The following is a 20354-nucleotide window of genomic DNA, read 5'->3' as shown; positions in this document are numbered from 1 at the left end:
AGTGTTCCCATCTGACAAATATACAGTAGAAAAAAAAAATCCCAGATTTACAGGGTTGTTGTGAAGATTGTATAATCCAGAGCTAAAGCGTAGCATGTCTGGCATATACTCAGAGCTCAGCAGATAGTAGTTATTAGTTTCACTGTTATTAACAGTGATTCCCACAGCAGCTCTATGTGTTCTGGTATAATGTCAAACTCACTATACAGGTAAATAGACAGCAGCTCAGACTCGATAATGGGGTTTCTCCAAAATTACAGAATTGGTAAATGACAGACAAAATTTGAACCCTGGTCTGCCCAACTCCAGACTCCCACTTCTTCTTTTAACTCCCTTGGGAAACGGGGTGGGGTCTGCATTAGCATTACTATCAGAGCTCACAAAAATGTGCAGCCCCATCCAGGGGCCACACTTGCTTGCTCTTTCTCTTATTCCCACCCCCATTCAAAGGGGCACAGCTAGGGCAATTTGCAGCTTGCATGCTTCAAACCATTTTGCAGGTGCGTATGGACAGCCTAGAGTCTCTCCACTCCACTGTGGGAGCCTGGAAGAGCCCAGCCTCCATGCTGAAAACCCCTCCCTCAAGCTGGCCCACTTCTCAACCCAACCATCACTAGTTAACATGGACAGGTAACCTCCTAACTAACGGATCAAACTGTGAAGTAAATTCAGACTTGCTATTCAAAGAACCACAAAAACAGAATTGTTTTGTACAGCTAGGTACTTACTTGATTTCCAGAGAGAATTTGACATTGGTGGGTGTGTGCTTATTAACAGGAATATTGTAATTGTAATTTCCAGACCTAATTATGGAAAAAAATAAAACTGCAAATCAAAATATGCAGCAAAGACTTCAAAAGGCTTTTTGCTACTGACTATATAATATGCAAACTGTGAAATATCATCTAATAAATCATAAATACAGAAAATACAGTCTAACACAGTATATAGTTTTATGCTTTTCAGAGACATACCTGTCATCATGCAGACCAATCTCTTTCAGGGCTTAATATAAAATATACCACAAAGAGTTACAGTTTGTTAGAACACACAGATGAAAGGATGGAGAGCCAAATCCCAGGTCAAACACATAAAACTAAACGCCCAGGAAGTGCTTCAGGTCCCCTCAAGGAGTTAACAGATTCCAGAAGACCAATGGAACAGAGGCTGAGAATTCACAATCTCTCAGGAAAGGGGGACTCGAAACGATAAATACAGCTTCTCTACCGTAAATTACTCCCTTGTAGGCTATAGTAGCAGGAAGTACCATGTACTTTCAGAACTTGAATCAACTAAAATTATTATAGTCCTAATTGCCATTTAGAAATGAAAAAAATTACAAGATGGCGATTTCCCCCCGACTCTTTAAGAAAGATATTTGGGGGGGAAGTGGGAGTTCATTTGATTCAGATTATAAGGAAAGCTCCAGCAAAAAGACATATTGTATCTAATACAAGTTCATGACCTGGACATCCCTTGGATTCTATGGAGAAACAATTTAAAACCAGATAAATGTGAAAGAGAGCCAGTCATTTTATATTCTCTTTAATGAATACTAACTAAATTGCTAAAAATGAAAAATCAGAAATCAGAAATAAAGGAAATAGATCTGAATTGGCATCAGAAAACTTTGTTCAACTGGAGGAAGCTTAGATTAATGGGACTGATTTCCTACTATGTGCCTCCCAACATCTGCTTGCTTCACAGCAACCCCACGCAGTAGACGGCATCCCCATTGCACAGAAAGGTCTGAAACGTGAACCTGAATCACCTTGATTTTCATCGTGTCACCCTACTATATTAGTTAATGTCTGTCTCTTTTACAAGCCCACTGAACCTCAGGTTCTTTAACAGAAAAATGAGGATAAATAATATGAACCTCATAGGGGTTTTGTGAGAATTCAATGAGATAATGAACGTAGAGGTCATAAAGAAATTACAAGGTGCCATACAGTTTATTTTTTAAATTCAGGACCATCAGCTTGAAGCTTAAGTTGTATCAGGTTGAAAAAGAAATAAGGCTGGAAATCTATAGGATTTGGGATACCAGTTCAAAATACAGGGCCTGGCCTTTAACCTGGTGGGTAAATATTTACCAAAGAAAGAAAAATAACTCTGCATTCATAATGCCTGCAACTTCTATTGTGCTTGCTTTAGTCTGTACTCTATGCTTCTGGGTGCATCTTTACCTCAATACAGGTGACGCAGCATACACTAGAGATGGATCTTGCTGAGAACTTGTGGAATACCCGGATTTTTTTCCTCCTAACTGAAAAAGCTAAGATAAGCTATATTCTTTCAGCAGCTAAAATAATGATATCCCTTGTTATTAAAATACACAAATGTGACTGGGAGCCATTGGTAACAATGTCTTTCTTCTCTATACAGTTAACTGGGAGCTTTGTGGCTATGGTCTGTGCCCTCAGAGTCAGCCACAGGGATGCCCCCTAAAGCTCTTTGCCTTGGACTCACCTATTCAGGAGACTGAAGTCACCAGAGCCATGGTTTATTGACATTTGCTAACATCAACTGTTTTATGATTCCCTCTTCCACCATGTGACAAATGTGTTTTCACTTAAGGAGCAATGCAAGCACATACTGATTTTACCACGTAGCTTCAGCTTTCACTCCAGGCTCAAGAACCCAGAGCCATGAGAAATTCCAGAAGCAATCAGGGTATAAAGGGGAGGCTTACCCACCTGCACTGGAGGCTTCTACTGCAATACCGACGATCTATTATTTGCTGGATTTCCATAATCTGAATAGAACTGATGGTTGTATCAATCCCTGAATTGAGAGACAATAGAGAAAAGAAAGTAAATTCTTCCACAGAGAGAAAAGTACTGTGCTCTTGTGCGGTCTCCCCATTGCAGAATGTAAAATAAGTTTCCTAGGTAAATGGATCCATTTGCATTCAAACAGAAAAAGGAGGAGAAGAAAGGGGAGAAGACTTTTGTGTCACTGTTATAGTAAATTTTAACAAAACTCATAAAAATCCAGGCTCCAACAGACAGCCCCATAACATCCAAAAGCATTTCTGGACCATGGAAGTCCTACTAAACTGAAATTTATTGAAAATGGAAAGTGCAGTGTGAAATGCTATCTGGTCAATAAAGAAAGCTTAAAAAAAAAGTCAGAAAACATAAAATGAAATAAAAATGTAGTCAGAATAGAAGAAGGAAGCAGTTCAAATAAATTATTAAAATCCATGGAGATCAACCATAACATAAAATCCATGGAGATCAAACCACAACCACAGCTTGGCTGGTAGTGAGTGATCATTTCTAATGCCTCTACATGGTTAGGCTGGTGTCAGTTAGAAAACCATAATCCCATGAGTGGCCGAGGCAGGCTGCAGCCTTTGTCCCCATCCCTCACTCCAGTGTTGCTTGTACAGCCTGCTCTTACTCTGCCTGGCCCCACAAAGCCAAAGAATAGAGTCACTTAAATGTAAACTTACAGTCGCTCCCCCAGTCTGGGCTGGACAGCACATCTCTCACCAGGAAGGATGGGCTTCCTTCTTCTGAAGAGGAAAAATGTCTGTCAGTCTTTAAGACTTGGTCAGGATGAGAAAAAAAACAGTGTGTGCCCTTGTTTTTCCCTGTCAGTTGGATGTTTCCCCACCTTGTCTCCCTGCTCCTTTCAATCCATCCAGTATCTATCCCAGTTCTCACAGACCAAGTGTATTCTCCTTCTCCAAGAAGCCATCTGGTTTGCACTGAACTGTGTCCTCCAAATCCTTATGCTGAAGCCTTAACCCCTTAGGATGTGACCATTTGGAGAGAGGGCTTTTAAAGAGGTAATTCAGTTAAATGAGGATGTTAGGGTGGGCTCTAGCCCAGGCTGACTGGGATGCTTAGAAGAGGAGGAGATTGGGACCCACGAAGGGCCACGAAGGTGTGCAGACAGAGAGGGGATAGACCTTGAAAGGTCCAGTGAGGAGGCAGCCTCTGTGAGCCAAGGAGACAGGCCTCAGAAGAAACCAACCCTGCTAACACTTTGATTTTGGACTTCTAGCCTCCAGCCCTGTGAGAAAATAAATTCCCATTGCTCAAGTCACCCAGCCTGTGCTCTTTTGTTAGGGCAGCCCTAGCAGATTAAGACACCATCCTAGATCCGATCCGTGGCACTCACAGCTCCCTCCTTTCCAGTGCTTTCCAGCAGAGTGTTTATCACGGAGTCTACGTGGTGACCACCTAGTGATACATCTGTCAGTATATCCAGGCATGTTATCTCTGTATTATTACTTAACTTTTCGTGTATTTTGGTCCTTTCTCAACAACTCCAGAATATGGAATATCTATTAAAATTCTTTGTGTCCTCTGTAACTCCTAGTATAAGACCACACAGGAAAAAAGCAAGCTTAAGGCCCAAGGTAAGGACTGACCTACAGTCAGCCAGAGAGAATTGCATCAGGGGTGTGGCCAGAACTTGCTTGTGGAAAGGAAGCTGGGAGAGTGGTTTTGCCCATCACAGCCAAAAAGGCATTTTAAAAGCAATTCTGAAAAAGGAACCATTCAGATGACTGGTGTGAAGGCTATGAAAAAAACTTGTAAGTTTTTAAAGTGGATAGTGAAAGCAGTCATTTAGTGGGTTGCTGAACAAATTTAACAAAAGAATTTGAAAGTTTTTGCAGCCATGATTTTGTCAATTTGCAGATAGTTTTCCAGTTTCTATACTCTTTATTGCATTTCTTCATTTGCATTAAACAATATACTATTTATATTTTTCAACACAGATGTGGAGAAAACACAAAGACATTAACCTCATTTAACAAGACAAGTTACTACAACGTATGCTGCTTTCATGGGAAGAAAAAGAGGCAAGATTTAAAGTAAGTTTCTGTTCAAGTTTCTGTATGGAGTTTTAGGACAGAGAGCAAAAGCAGCCGTGCGCATTGCTAGGGGACAGTCACCCCTCCATCTGTCCTGGTTAGGACTCCTCACACCAGGAGGAGGGGCTCCTTTACCTACGTGCAAACCTGACTGAGCTGGAAGGCAGCACGGCCTTCGCTGCCGTAGCCCCAGGTAAGGTGATGCCCGGCTCACTGAGGGGGCTTAGCAAGTATTTGTGCTGTTGTGGAAGGAAGAGAGGCAGGGAGAGAAGAAAGGCCCAGCACATACCCACTAGAAAAATGTTCCCTCTCACACACTCAAGGGGAAATCCGCGGTGCATGGGTGCAGAGGGTGCTGGCACGGATGGGGGAGCAGGATTCCTTCACCCGAATGGCAAACATGAATGAGACAGCACTTGAAGGACAGAAGAGTTTCCTGAGTGCATCCTGCCCAACATGATGCTTTCGGTTAAGGAGAAATGGATCTTGATAGGCGAGGATTTTCTAGACAATTGAATATTTATTTCTGTTTACATTAAGGATACATACGTATACACATACACATTTATATGTATATGTGATAACGTTGAAGCCCATCTCCTGTGAGATTTGCGTATGCTTGCTTCCACAGAAGGCTGTGATCACAAGGCCAGGGAGAGTCAAAGAGGAGGGGAAACCAGAACTTGCCTATCCTGGCTTTCTCCCCCTACCTTTTGTTCTACTTTCCTGCTGACTATGCAGGAAAAGGGCTCTTTATAAGTTCTGGCAACAGAACTACAGTGCTGCCTTCCCTCCACAGAAGCCTGTTCTCAGCTTCCTGGAGACACAGGACCCTGGGACAGGCTTTAGTACCGTGTGGGGCGAGTTTTTTTTTTTTTAAACAGTAATAGAAAGGTGAAGTTCAGAGAGAGAATCTGGCAGATTAGAATTACAAAAATGGCTTTTCAAAAGCAGGATTAGAAATAACAAATTTAAAATCTCCCATAAAACCCCTCCAATGTGTCTCTTCTCTAAGGCAAGACTATTCAATTTCATAAGGCCAGTCATTGGAAAACCATAAATTGTCCTGTAGTCATACGAGGCTGGCTCTCGTTTTACAAATGCCTTTCAGTAATATTCACTGTCAGTTCAATACATATTCCCAGTGGTTTTTCATTGTGAAGCTGGAGACATATTTCACAATCATTAGGTAAGATTTCCCAGTAAACAAAGTTAGAAACTTCTAGAGAGCAGAGATTTAAAACAGTGTCCAACCAAAGTACAGCCTGTTGTGGCAGAATGTGTACATTGCAGTACTTATAAACCTGTGCTGGAGGCTGAGTTCAAATACAGCATCTTGGATACCTTTTTATTTCCTGATTGAAATGCAAAAAAGAAAAAAAGACTCATGCCCAAAATAAGTCAACAAGCCCAACCAATGATTGAGAACCTTAAGATGGGGAACCGTTTTTTTGGCCGTTTGCTCTTCTCAGAGGTCTGAGCTCCAAAAAAATAAGCATGAATTTCAGATGCCTTTTGGCTTTGTGAAATCCTTTAAATCTTCACCCAGTCTCTAAAATCTGTAGAATTCCATATATTTTTTCCCACAAGCTCTTTGCTTTTTTAGAATCTAACTCTGCTGTCTATTCAAATCTTATTGGTTCCATAGACTAAAACCAAATTCATCACATTCAGTGGGCTCCTCAGAGTAGAAGTTCAAAACCTCCTAATACTCACCTTCTATTTCCTGATTAGTCTTACCCAAGCCTTTTCTTAAGTTGGGGAAGAGGGGTTAACCTTTCTGAGACACCTGACACAATCCGCTTAGGCTGAAAAGAAGCATAATGGCTCCACTTCAGTATGCCATGAAAATGCTGGTTTCTCTGTCCTTATTGTACTAGTAGTCTTACTTCTTAGGAAGCAGGCTTACAAATGTGTAGGGGTTTGGTGAACTTGGATATGATTATCCCACTGAGAGTTTTTCCAAGTTTTTTTTTTGTGTGTGATAAAAGATTGGCTTTTATTAAAAATATTTATTTCCCCAATTCTCAGATTACAATTCAGTGTCACCTGCCATCATGAAATCTATGTTGTTTACCTACCAGAGAGGACCCTTTGGTTCTGCTGTAGCGGAGCCTGACTATGACTCACCCTCACGACCAGAAGGACCAGAAGTCGAGTAGCTAGAGGACAGTTCTCAGTCCTGGTCAGACACTCCTGCTTCCTACCCGCCCTCCCAGTGACCTCAGGTGTTAGCCCAATGCACTGGCTTCATTTAGGGAGATCTGTTTGTGACTGTGTTCCTTCCATTTTAGATGTAAAGCCTACTTGGGGAACCCTGAGTCTTACTGAGAGAGCAAGTTTTTTTTTTTAACCCTTGAGTTTCCTTTGTATTTTTGTCCCTTTTTTGTTGGTCTTCAGTGCCTCAGAAACCTCTGCTTGGAAGGATATTTGCCTGGCTGCCTCCTCTTTGGAATTTACGAATCCCAGGGTTATACAATGCCCTGGACAGGGGGGAGGGATGGACGAGCAGCAGACGAGAAGGGCCTTTCCCTAGGCTCCTAGAAATATCCCATAATGGGGACAGCTCAGTGGCTCTAGGAAAACTTGGGAGGGGGCTGCTGAGGAGCTTTCCAGAACCATACAGTAAATACTTTCTGCATCTTCTAGAGTTAATTTCAGGTACATGTACACACTGCGCCCAAATAAATGGAGGCAGAATGGTAAATGGGAAAGAACCCAGGACAGGGAGACAGGAGACCCAGACTCCAATTCCAACTTTTCCAGTAACTCACTGCAGAACCTTCAGCAAGGTCCTCAGCCTCTACTTCACCAGCTGTAAAATGTTGGTATGAATCAGAGATTCTCCTGACCTGGGGACTCTGGAACCCAAGGTGATTACATAAAGGGGTCTGTGATGTTGCCTGCGGACTTGAAAAGTAACATCCCTCCCACAGATTTTTCAAGTGCTGCTGTTGGATTAACAAAAACAATTCAATGAAAAGCTTAACTGAGTTTACAATTACATTTTCCATGTATTTTCTCAACCAAATAATCATAAAGTAGAATGGATTAATAGTGGATTCTCAGGGTCAAGAAATCAGTGTGCCACCAGTATAGCTGGTCTCTGACATTCTGTGACTCTTAAATCCCCTGAAGTTTTCAGGCTTCCTGAAGGTGAAAGTACATAGCACATTTAAATCCTTTCCATTTTCTCCAAATGGAAGAGGGATGAGGGAACAACTTTCCCAGTATATCAGGGAACCTGGGAAGGCAGAACTTAAATTTCTATTTTTGGCCAAAGAAGCTGAAAATTGTATCTAAGACCCAGGCCCATGGAGCAGATCCTCTTCTTCAGGAGTCTTTACGGTGTCTCCCATAGTCACATAAACATAAGACACAGACCCCAGAGAACAGAGCAAGAAACCTGCACATGGTTCGGTGATGCTGCTCTCTTGATGGGAAGGGCTGGATGCTATGAGAATGAATTTGCTAAAGGGTCAAGAACCTTTCTGAAAATGAAGATTGGATCAACCTGTGACCTCTTTATGTACAGAGTCCTTGTTTCTCTCGCAGGTCTCCTCTGAGGACTGCTCTCAGGAAACGCTGCCAAGTTCTTCCACGGTGCACTCCCAGTGCAAGAAGAGGGTTCACCAGCCCCAGGGTTCCATGCGCTTTCACAGGGATGAAGGCTTTGCGGGTATTTGTGGCAGTAGTGGACTTTTCCATATTTAAAACTATGGAGACTATGATGACTGAAACTAATTCCTGTGTTCACTCAAACCTTTATCTTCACCCTTTAGTGAGGTTTCTGTTCCCAAGTTCAATCAAAAGTTGCTTTCATGAGAAAAACAGTGCAAGTATTGCCTCCTAGAGATGTGCGGGAATCTCTCTATGCCTCACCTTCCTCACTGAGAAAAATGGGGATAACAGTACCTGTCTTTTAGCCTTGTGAGGATTAAATGACTTATTCCTGTAGGCTACTTATGCCAGTGCTTTTGTGTACAATAAATGATGATGGGGATGGGGATTTGGAAAGATTGTATTTATTCAAGACTAGGATATGGAATAATACCAAAAGGAAAAAGAAATTACATTGCTATGCCAACACTTCAGCCACTGACCATCTTCTATGTGTCTGTCACTAAACCCTGTTGAAAATATTCTGGTTCATCTTCTTCCAGGTACCTGTTAGGTCTGCACTTCACCAATTGTTTTTATTTATTTGTTTTTTTGTTGGATTAAACAACAGAAATTTATTTTCTCATAGTTGGGAGGCCTGAAGTCAGAGATGAAGGTGTCAGTAGCTTCACCTACTCTTTTCAAGTTAGACATGACCAATGACACTTGCTTTGGCCAATAAAGTGCTAGCAGAAGTGACCTCTGTTACACCCCAGGGGAAGCTTTAAGCACACAATTTGCCTCCTCTTTTTCCACAACTACCAAGGTTGTGGACATATGTGTTGAGATGGCAACCCATCAGCTGGAGCATGAATGACACAAGAAGCAGGAGACCTCTTCTTACCCACATTTGATGTACAGAGAGTCAGAGTACATTTGTGCTATATGAAGCCACTGTGGTTTGGGAGTTGTTACCATAGCATACTAATGTACCTAAATACCACACCATACTAATATGCATGTATTCCTATTATTAGCATCATCGTCATTATTATTGTATATGCTTGTTAATACAAATACAAAAGGATATTTCTAAAAATAATTAGTACACATTTGGATGTATTATATTTGATCTTACAGAGGTAATCACACTTTTAGCCCTCAATCAGTGTCCATAATTTTTTCAATATGAAAATCCTGTTACTTAAAAAATGTGTGTATATGTAGGTGTATGTTTCTCCCTAAGAGGAAGAAGATAATCTGAAGTTGGATTGCTGACCTTGTATCTTTCATGGACATCCAGCTTACCCTGAACTCATTAGAGTTACCAAAGCCTTTTACATTTTGCCCTACATGGTTGGGGGAAAAGAGAGGATACTCCTTTGTTTTTTTAAGTTATAAGTGAGCCAAAAAATCTACCCATCATTCGTAATTACTTCACTTGGGCTACTATTACTATCTTCGTTAGCAGTGGACAAAGGAGACCCTTCCACTTGAATGAACCAAATTTCATACCTGGGCAGGAACTCAATTACAGATAACTGCAAGTTTGCATATTTGCGTTTTTAAAGATCCTGCCACCCCAAATAGAAGGGTGCAACCGAAGACAATGCAAGTAAATATTAACACAGAAAAGCCCCTCAGGTTTGAAGCCCTAGATGTTTCATTTGGAACATCCTTTACCTGCCCATGGCCTCTGATGCACTTCCTGCTCCCCCAACGGCCGTTGCCCAGGACTTGAGAGGACTCCTCTCTTTCCCCAGATGGGGCAGCAGTGAATCTCCTGACACGGCAGGATCTCACAGAAGGTGATTTCTGGTACTTGGAAGGAGGGCTGCGTGGTTGCCTGGGACATATTAGATGCTGCATAGCATTGGGCAGAGGGGAGAGAGGCAGCAAGGTTAACCTGAAAGGCTGGTTCTCCTGCTGACAATTCACGTGAAATGCAGGCTGGGTCTGAGGGTGAGGAATGTGAAGATCTTACCTGAGGGGGAGGCTGTGGTCGGGGGCTCCCGAGAGCATGTGACATTGCTGGAGGAGGAGATCGAAATGATTAATGAAGGGGGCCTTCAAAAACCCTTTTCCCCAGAGTAAAACAAGAACAGAACTCTCACCTCAGAGAGAGATTTGGGGCACGTTGGTCTTGACCTTTTAAGCTAAGTATGTAAAGGGAGACTATCGTCAAGGCACTGTTAAAAAAACACACAGGAAAAAAGCATTAGGGGGCAGATCTGAGTCCAGCTGTATCTCGCACAACCAGCTGGCCAGAGATACGCTCTCACAGGCCACATATATGGGAGAGGAGGGCAGGGGTGGCCATGGCTGACAGCGGCACCGTGGAAACCCGCACAGCTTCGCTTGGCTACCCTGGTGAGAAACAGCCCTCGGGGCTTCCCGGAGCTCGGAGGCCCCTGGGGCACTCTGCACTGACGGATTTTTCCACAGAGCAGCCCCCTGACCCCCGGCGAGCAGCCTCAGACGCATCCAGCACCGTGGAAGATTACAAGAGGAAGCATGTGAAGGGCCGGAGGAAAGAGTCCGAGCAGGGTCCACGTGGTGCTGGCGCAGGGCGTGGGCTAGACAGCTGTCCGTGTCATTCCCTGCAGCCGCGTCTCTGACGTCTCCAGCTGCCTGCCTTTTCAAAGCACGATACACCAAAATGGACAGAGGAAGGGGGCCTCTTGTTTTTGGTCTGTGTATTCACCTGGTGAAAGGGACATTCACCTAACCCTCAAAAAATGCTGTGTCAGTGTGGGAAAGGCCGCAATACAGCACCCATTTCCACAGCACGTGACTTCAAAATAACCAGTACGTACCTCCCCAGTTATCAGAACTTGGGTATTCAAATGGGAGCTATCCTGAAAGGACCTGCACTTAGGGAAGCCATTCCCAGCCATGCTCATGCATCCAAACCCTCAGCGTTCACTCCTTCAAGGGGTCCCTCACAAGCCCTCCGGCAGCTGATCCTCCACTGTATGCTGGGCCTGACGCAGGGTGACCTAACTTGACTTCCCACCAGCCTGACTTACTTCACCTGGCTCCCCATCAAAGGTGGTGGATTTACCATCATTAATACACACGTTCTGCCATATGTTTGAACTCCACTTATAAAGAAAGAATTCCCAGAGTGTCCTCAGCAGCAGCAGGCTACTGCCCAGCGGGCACAGTCCTGCCTGAGAAGAGTGGTGCTTTTCTGACAGAGATGCCACCAGACAGAATGTGTTGTGTCGCCCTGGTGCCCACTTGCTGCGGCCAGTCTCCCTTTGTGTTCCCATAGCCCCCACTTGCTAGCTCCCTGGTATCTTTGCATACACTTTCTGATTTGTCCCTGGAATCTGCTTTAATGCAGGGCCCAGAGAACTTATAGGATCATCGAATGAAATGGATGTCAGCTCCTTTCTTTGGGGAAAAGTCTGGTTTTGACCCTTCTCAGGTACACCACCGGCCAGAAACAAGATAATATGCCATGTATGGGCTTCACGGTCAACAGTATTGGAATTCATAAGGTCTACTAAGCATGTTTAAAAAGTAGTCTCTACATCAGAATTAGACTCCCTCTGCCTGTCTGTTGGGTGTTTGTAGGAATCTGTGTCCCTGGAGGATGTAAAGGTGGGTGCTCTGCTCTCCTGAATTGGCAGTTTCCGCAGAAGCCAAGCTCACCGAGGGGAGTGAGAAAAATGGCTCATCTTCTAATGGGAGTTCTGTGTAGTGGTGTCAGATACCCCGAGATCCTTCCTGGAGTGGGCAGTTAGAATGCAGACGGGAGAGAAGGGCACTGAGGGACCCACACTGTCAGCTGTAGCTGACAAGCTGCTTCAGATCAAGGAACTGGAAGCATCTTGACACCATCCTTTACTTTGCCTCTGAAAATGACTATCTGCCTGGAGACAAGGCCAGAAGCTGGCCTTTTCCACACTGACACAGCATTTTTTAAAGGTTAGGTGAATGTCCCTTTCACCAGGTGAATACACAGACCAAAAACAAGAGGGCCCAGAGGACACAGGCAAAATGACCAGAGCTCAATGGCTAAGGGGCCATCAGAGCAGCAGGAGTCAGAAGATCAGAAGCCTGGGGAACACCCCATCCCGGGAAGGGGTGACTCACCCCTCAGAGGAGGGGTGGTGGTGCAAAGTCACCCAGTGCCTGCATAGCAAATACTTGTGCCTTTACTGCAAGAGTTTGCTTGCTCTAAGTAAGTAAATTTGGCTACAATTTCAAATATACATTTTGGCATTACCTCATAGTCCCTTTGGTGTGAAGTCTCACTGAAGAACCCAGAAGAATCCTAATAAATAAGACTGTCCAAGGGATAGTAGATTGTATCTGATTGTTCTTCCTCTCCTTTCCCCAAGAAGACAGGAAGGAGAACAAAGAATTTGATAGTTATTTGCAAGACGGAAACACACACACACACACACACACAGACACGACAAGGCACAGTGAGCTACTTGGTTGAAAAAAGAATCATTCTTTCTCTCACATTTAAATACAAAAAGCCTGTGCCCTTTTGCTGAAAATATGAGTTTAAAAAGGGCTCTTCCATCTCTAAGCTATTCAGAAGGTCAATGTCCAGTTTAAAGAGCTCCTTGTCTTCAAAGGAAATAGGTCAGTCCCCGGTTCATATGTAAGAAAAAGAAGATGGGAAGAAAAAAGGGCTTTTGGCAAAGCATAACACCGAGGTTTTCTTACCAAAATGCCATCACAGCAATGAGAGTTATAACCAGAGTCTGGAAAACCCAGTTAGGACACAGTCGTTTTCTTCCTGAAAAATAAACCTATAAAAAGATTCAGGAATGAGCAGTGATCAATCAGTGATGCTAGCCGCGAGAAGGACTCCTGGAGACCGGCGCCCAGTGGGGACCTTCGCAGCTCCCTGGGGGTGCTGGTGTTCTCTCATCCACCTGCATCTCCCCCTCCTCTCTGCCTCGAGCAATGACGTTCTCCCAAAGCATCCTTCAAGTGCCTCCCGTTCCTTGACACTCCAGGCTATAGTAACCTCTCTGTTCCCTGACATCCTGCAGGACAGTTGTCTGTGCCATTCATTTAGCGCCTATTCTTGACATTTAATGAGAGAGGAGGACCAACTGGACGAGATACTGGAAGAACCTAGATGTCTGTCTCTTTCAACAGGATACTTTTGAAAATCAAAAGGTCTTTAAGACATGATGGAATAAATCCTAAAGGAAGAATTTCAAGCAGCATGACAAACCACGGAGAAGATTTCTGCAGCATAAAATACTACTAAGTTACTCCTTAAGTTGTACATGTTGGCATCCAATTCTGCTACCTATGTTGCAGGACAGTTCTGGGCCCCTGTCTTATTTATTCTTACATCCATTTAACAAATATTCATTAAGAACTACTATGCATAACATTATAGGGGATCTAAAAATATGTAAATTACAGTCTCTGGGAAATGAATGAGAAAGTTTTAGGACTGATACATCTTGGCATGAAAGCCTGCATGCATATGAGGAATGGGTCAAGAACTCTAAGATAGGCAGCTGTGCAGCTGGTGGGGAATCCAGTCAAAGAGACAGGAGAGGTTTGCTGCCCACTTACATAAGGTGCTTCTTAAATATGAGTTTTCCTACTAATGCATAGGGAGTATTTTATTTTGCTTCCTCTTGGGGATAAAGAGAAGGACCATGCCTTTGGTCAGAAGGGAAATGGAGGGTGCAGGTAGTTAAGAAATAGTTTCATACTGGTCTTTGAATGTCTTGGGCTGGTTGTCTGAATAAAAAACTGTTCTGCAGTGTTATATTGGAGAATGGGGGGTGTGTTTGGGGGATTAAACATACCCTTTCCAGTAAGTACATAAACCTTAGGGCTATTGTGACTGAGTCATCCGTAGGTGCAGCTGGAAGCCACTCTGAATACCAAGAAGTAAATGGTTTTTACCACTCCTACATCTCACTGGAACTGCTCTGAGGATGTCCTGATAACGTGCTGTGCAGAGAAGGGACTCAGTGACGTTTGTTGGGTTGTTTGGAATTAAGAAGCATTAGTCTCAGGACAAGAGCTTCCCCTCTAAGCTCCTCCCCTCAGAGGCTGGATGGTTTTAAACCTCCTGCTCTTACTTCAAATCCTTTGACCTACTGTAGGAAAGTAGACTAAAACCTAGAGTCAGACTTGGAGTTGAGTCCTGAACAAGTCATTTAAATGTCATTGATCCTCGTTTTCTTTATCAATAAAATAGGAATGATAAAATAATACCAGCCTACCATTCAGAGTTACTGGGTGAATCCCATTAACACGTAATGGTTCCCAAATCCAGTTTAACACGATAATGACTCTGGAGCCTGTGGAAAACCTAGATGCCCCGGAAAATTCTGATTCAGAAGGTTTTCACTTGGGGTGGGGTGGGGGCTGGGAATCTGTAAAAAGTGGGGTAATGGAAAGTATCTGTGTTTCTTCCTTCTCTCTCCCTGTCCCCCACATACTCAGTAAACTCTTACTTGAACCCTGAAAGCCTTCCAACCTCACCCCACCTACCAACACAGGGCAGGAATCCCCCACCTACCTCTGAGAGGTAGAAAAAGAGAAGGAAGAGGAACACTATGGACTGGATGACAGACCAGGAGACCTTGTCTTCTTCCAGAACAAGCCCCATCTCGGCCAGCATTGGCAGCTGTGCGGAAGTTGAGGCAGGGCCCAGCCCAGCTTCTGTCTAGTAAGGACTACCATGAGCTCACAGCCAACACTGTGCTCATGAATGCATCCACCCACCCAAGATTAGTACTCTGCCCCCACATATGCTTCAGTGACCCAAGGATCTTGAGGCTCTGGGGAACAGAGGCTACCTGGGGGGTTGGTGGCATGGAAGGGGAAAAACATCAGAGAAACAGCCAAGACCTCCTACGAAGAGCACAGAGGAGGCAAAACACCCTCATTATTCATACTTAATCAAGCTGCCTGGAAGACTGATGTATGGCAAAGTAGAGAACCACTCAAATAGTGGGTTTGAAAAATACTACTACTAATAAACACTTCCATAGCACTTCCTGTGTGCCATACTCTGAGTGTTTTACATATATTAATTTATTTAATCCTCAGCAACACTGTGAGGCAGGTATTGTCATCACCTACATTTCATAGAAAAGAGAAAACTGAAGCCCAAGAAGGCTAAGTTCCTCACCCAAGATCACACGGTTAGTAAATCACAGAGCCAGGATCTGAACCAAAAAAACATTTGGCTGCAGAATCTGTGCCCCTAACCACAGTGCTATGCTGCCTCCCTTTTTATGTCTACAAAAAAAAGGAAATACTGTACATGTTTGATGTACATTTTTGTTATTACTCAAAAGGTCTTCATGGCTTACCAAATGAACTCCTGGTGGTCCAGTAAATCTGAGCCTAAGCAATATTTTCAGCCTTATTTTCTACTCTCCTCCCTAACCCACACCCACCTAATCCTCCAATGAGGCCGGCTCCCAGGCCTGTGTTCATACCATTTCATCTGAAACCGCTCCTACAGCTCCTGTTACTACCTCGCCAAAGCTTACTCCTCCTTGAAGGGCTCGCTCCCCCAATACTCCTGCACCTTTGTCTGCCCCCCACAGGCATAGGACAGTGACCGCAAGAGGTCTCCAAGCCGATGGGTGCTCTCTGATGCCTACAGAAGTCCTTTCTCCTGTGTCCACACCCAACCCTCCCACCCGAGACACTGAACCACTAAATGTTTTTAATTTAGATTGTGAGCCTTCAGAGAATATTTTCAGACAGAGCCCTGTATTCATTTGACAAGTATTTCTTGAGTGTCTACTATGTGCCAGTCCCTGGGAACACAGAGTGAGCGAGGCAGACATGGAGCCTGCTGTCATAGCCATGCATTCTAGTTCATATTCTGAGATAACTGCAAAAATAGATTGTTTGGATGCAAGATGGGAGCTACAGAGGCTGCGTGTGGCCAGACTGCACCCATCAGGGCTGCTATGGAGGCAGCTACCACTCCCTCTGTCCCACTGCAAACAGGTCAGAACAAAGGGCACCCTCCCTCACACTGTTTGTAATGTTTTGTGTTTACTAACCAACCTGCTATGTGCTGGGCACTGTGCCTAAGGGTTTTAGCTCATTTAATCCTATCAATAATCTTTGTAAGGTAGATGCTATGATTATCTCTATTTCTCAGTGCAACTAAGTATCTTGCCCATGAACACTTCTATATATATATATTTTATGAATGTACTTCTGTTTATTAGTACACAGAGAAGCTTGTCAGCAGCATAGCATTTTAGTAGTTTTTAGTAGAACATTAAACTCTTCTGAATCTTTTTAGAACAGCTCCATGCAGTATAACATGAGGAGTAGATAGTAAACTGGGGAAATTGCCCAAACATCAGGTCAGCCCTTAAGAGGCTATAGATTCAAGGTTATGAACATCTTCTCCCGCAAAGGGCCCTTGGAAACACTGGTGGTTCAGAAGGAGCAAACTGAGTTTCACAGCTCTCTCTGAGTTGCAGCTGGGAAGGGAACACTGCAGTTTTTCCCTCCGCATGGAGGAGGGTATCCTTTAAGTTGTAAATGATTAACCTTCACTTTTTACCATAAATATTACCCTCCTTGATGAAAGTTCTCTTCATTCATTAATAAAACCATCACATTTTAACTTTTGCAAGCAAGTAAATATCTCTTTTTCCATTTGCATATACAGTACAAAAAATTAAAGTGAAAAGAGGGCTTTGGGGATTAGCTGATGTCCCTCAGGGACCTTCTGAAGCTGAGGATAAGGAAGTGGGGTGAGGGGAGCCATGCACACAGGTCTTGCAGCCCAGTGCCCTGTGGGTGTGGAGGCTGATGAATTTCACCTGATGGGGACAATGTACACACAAACTGGCAGAACAGTTTTTCTGAAATGAATATGTTCTGTGAATATACTGAAATGAATATATTCTGAAAGAAATATTTTCTGAAATGAATATGAGTATTTAGAGAAATACTCATTTCTCTAAATTTCCCTTTGAAACACCAGTTAGTATCTACTTAAGGGACAGTTCTTAAATGCCTGAAATTCATAAGGATGCAAATCAGGGTCTCTATTAACACATAAATGAAGAAAAACATTCTTGATCAATTTCTCTAAAGGCTTAAAAAAAAAAAAGAAAATATCATCTGTTCATCATAAAGTGAAGTCTACTTACCTTGTTGCTTTTTTGGGGAATGTCCTTTTTTGGAGAAGATGCACTAAGAGCTCTGCTAAATTTGCTTTAAAAAAAGAGAAAATTAATTACTACTCAAATGCATCTCCAGGGGTTACATGACAAAGGCCCAGGCTACCACTAACACAGCAGTATAACTTTTTTTTTTATAATACAGCAGTAACTTTAAAAAGGAAAAGTCAAGGCATTTGAAAGTTCCTTTGGGGAAAAGAACCTTAGTAAGCATAAATGAATGCATTAAATATTACATTTCTCTTTTCCTCAAAATTAGAACCCAGGAAATGTGCACTTACCTCATTAAGTAATAAAAAAAATTTTTTTTCCAGTTTTTCCCTGAGAACCAAACATGGTATGCTAAATTTAGAAATCCCTTGTTAAAGGAGAAGCCACCATTTTGCTAAAATGCAGCATTTCTTATAACAACTGCTCTTAAGCAGATGATTCATGTTTTATTTCATTTTTAAAGCACCAGCAGAAGAAAATAAGAAAATTATCAAGTAAGACAGCTGTGTTCCAAAACACTAAACGAAGAATAGAGACTTCATTATCAGAAAGTAATGGTTGCTGCTCAATCAGAAAGGCACCTTAGATTGATCTAGTTAGGGAGAGACCCCACTCTCCTTTCTCCAAAGTTCTGTGGCAACCCTGATATACCTGGTTGAACTTGTTTCACTGGCAGAGGACTTCAAACTGCTGAGCCGCTTTAGCCTGGCCAGCTTTCTGTTCCATATTTCTAACTCTTCTATTCTTTCTTCAAGGTTGTTGGTTAATTTGCAGAGCTGCTTCACTGCACCTACATTTTCCATAAAAATCTGGTCCTAAAAATGAAAATAATACAGAATGCATAAATTTACAGTTTGGGACCACTATGGAATGGTCTCCAGCCCATTCAAAGACAGCTGAAACACACCACTGAAAATGGTTATAGACACACACAACATCAAGACAAAGCTGGAAAGGTCTTGCTAAATTGCTGGCTGTGTAGTAAAATTGCTTATGTTCAATTTGCAATAAAATGGAATATGTCCTTGTAACCCAAGAGAAAGAATGGAGCCGAAGGACATTGTCAGGTTTGGAATCCAAAGATTTATTTTCAGTGGCCATTATGCTATATTTGAAACTCATAAAAAGAAAGTCAGAACAGGCTTATGAATGCTGATTTGTGTGTGCATCATGATATCTCGTAAGAAAAGACTCCAGTTCTCCCTGGTAAAGTGCACATCAAATTGCTCAAGAAGCAAAGGAGGGAGGAATGAAGACCCAGGCTTTTCTCTGAGTTCTGCCACTTACTGGATGTGAGACCCCAGGTAAAACACAACTTCTCTAAGCTTCAGTTTCTTCATGTGTAAATCAGAGGATAATTCTTGAGTTTTTAATTTCTGCTTTAACATACCTTGAGCTATTAATGTACAATTTATATTCTAGCCGAACTCCCAAGTAGAATTTAAAACAACAAAACACTTAATTCTCCCTGTTCAAAGAAAGTCACTGGCATGCTAGAAAGAGCAAAAAGGGGAAACCAACCACAGTCAGCATGCCAGGCAACCATTCCCACACCCACACCCTTCAGTCATCACAACAACATGTGTGTCTACCTCTCAGCCATAACAAAAACCTTGGAAAGCTCTCTTCAACTCTTACCCTGCTCCTATGGCCTCTCTGCCTTTCCCCCTCTGCTTACAAGGTCAGAACACCATAGCACTTTTGGGGGTCCATAGAGGCTGGTCTGCTATAATAAAGTGATAAGCTTGAGGCCAAAAAAGAAAGACTGTTTTGTGGTTGGGGGAAATCAAACTGAGGGGAGTGTGTCTTTGAAATTCTCATCATGCAAAATGAAGCCTTAAGAGTTTCAAACACTGTAAAAACAACCACTCAGAAAGGACTTAAAAGATGAACAATACAGATTTAAGGCTCAGTACATGCAGTTTAAAGACAAACACTCCTATAAATAAACAAACTTAAAAGGCAACCTACAGAATGGGAGAAAATATTTGGAAATCATGTATCTCATAGAGATGAACATTCAAAATATATAAAGAACTCATACGACTCAATAAGAAAAAAACAATATGATGTTAAAATGCACAGAGGACATGAATATTTTTCCAAAGAAGACATACAAATGACCAAAAAGTACATCAAAAGATACTCAACACCACAAATCATCAGGGAAACACAAATCAAAACCACAATGAGGCATCACCTCATACCTGTTAAAATGGCTATTATCAAAAAGACAAGAGATAAGTATCGGTAAGTGTATGGAGAGAAGGGAACCCTTGTGCACTCTTGGTTGGGAATGTAAAGTGCTACAGGCACTATGGAAAACAGTGTGGAGGTGTCTAAAAAAATTAAAATAGAACTACTAAGTGATTCAGCAATCCCATTTCTGGGTATATAGTTGAAGGAAATGAAATCACTATGTCAAAGAGAGAGACATCTCCACCCTTTTATTCACAGCAGCATTACTCACAATAGCCAAGATATATAAACAACCTAAGTGCCTATTGATGGATGAAGAGAGAAAACTGAATTATATATATATATATATACACATACATATAATGGAATATTATTCAGCAATAATAAAGAAGGAAATCCTGATATTTGTAGCAACATGGACAGACCTTGAGGGCATTATGCTAAGTGAAGTAAGTGAGACAGAGAAAGATAAATACTGTAAGATATCATTTATATGTGGAAACTAAACCTGATGAACTGATAGGAACAAAGAGTAGATAGATGGTTGCCAGAGGCTGAGG

The 20354-nt window shown here is 42.6% G+C and overlaps 1 protein-coding gene across 2 annotated transcripts in view; it reads right to left on the bottom strand.

The window, feature by feature from the left end:
• Positions 1–20354, bottom strand: part of MYRFL (myelin regulatory factor like) — a 115820-nt gene that overhangs the window by 3633 nt on the left and 91833 nt on the right. Inside the window, exons 14-22 of one of the 2 annotated variants that reach the window (XM_036920979.2) lie at positions 18247–18410; positions 17575–17638; positions 13124–13209; positions 10549–10623; positions 10419–10465; positions 10118–10297; positions 3461–3523; positions 2700–2787; positions 729–803 (exon numbers count right to left, since the gene is read on the bottom strand). In XM_036920979.2, coding sequence (XP_036776874.2) covers positions 729–803; positions 2700–2787; positions 3461–3523; positions 10118–10297; positions 10419–10465; positions 10549–10623; positions 13124–13209; positions 17575–17638; positions 18247–18410 — 842 coding nt within the window. The remainder of the gene's footprint in view (positions 1–728; positions 804–2699; positions 2788–3460; positions 3524–10117; positions 10298–10418; positions 10466–10548; positions 10624–13123; positions 13210–17574; positions 17639–18246; positions 18411–20354) is intronic. The other variant, XR_005031893.2, reaches the window with a different exon arrangement.

Source organism: Manis pentadactyla, chromosome 10, assembly GCF_030020395.1.
Source record: "Manis pentadactyla isolate mManPen7 chromosome 10, mManPen7.hap1, whole genome shotgun sequence".
In the NCBI taxonomy this organism is placed as follows: domain Eukaryota; kingdom Metazoa; phylum Chordata; class Mammalia; order Pholidota; family Manidae; genus Manis; species Manis pentadactyla.
Note: the sequence above shows the minus strand (reverse complement) of the source record. Positions and strands in the feature narration are given on the sequence as shown.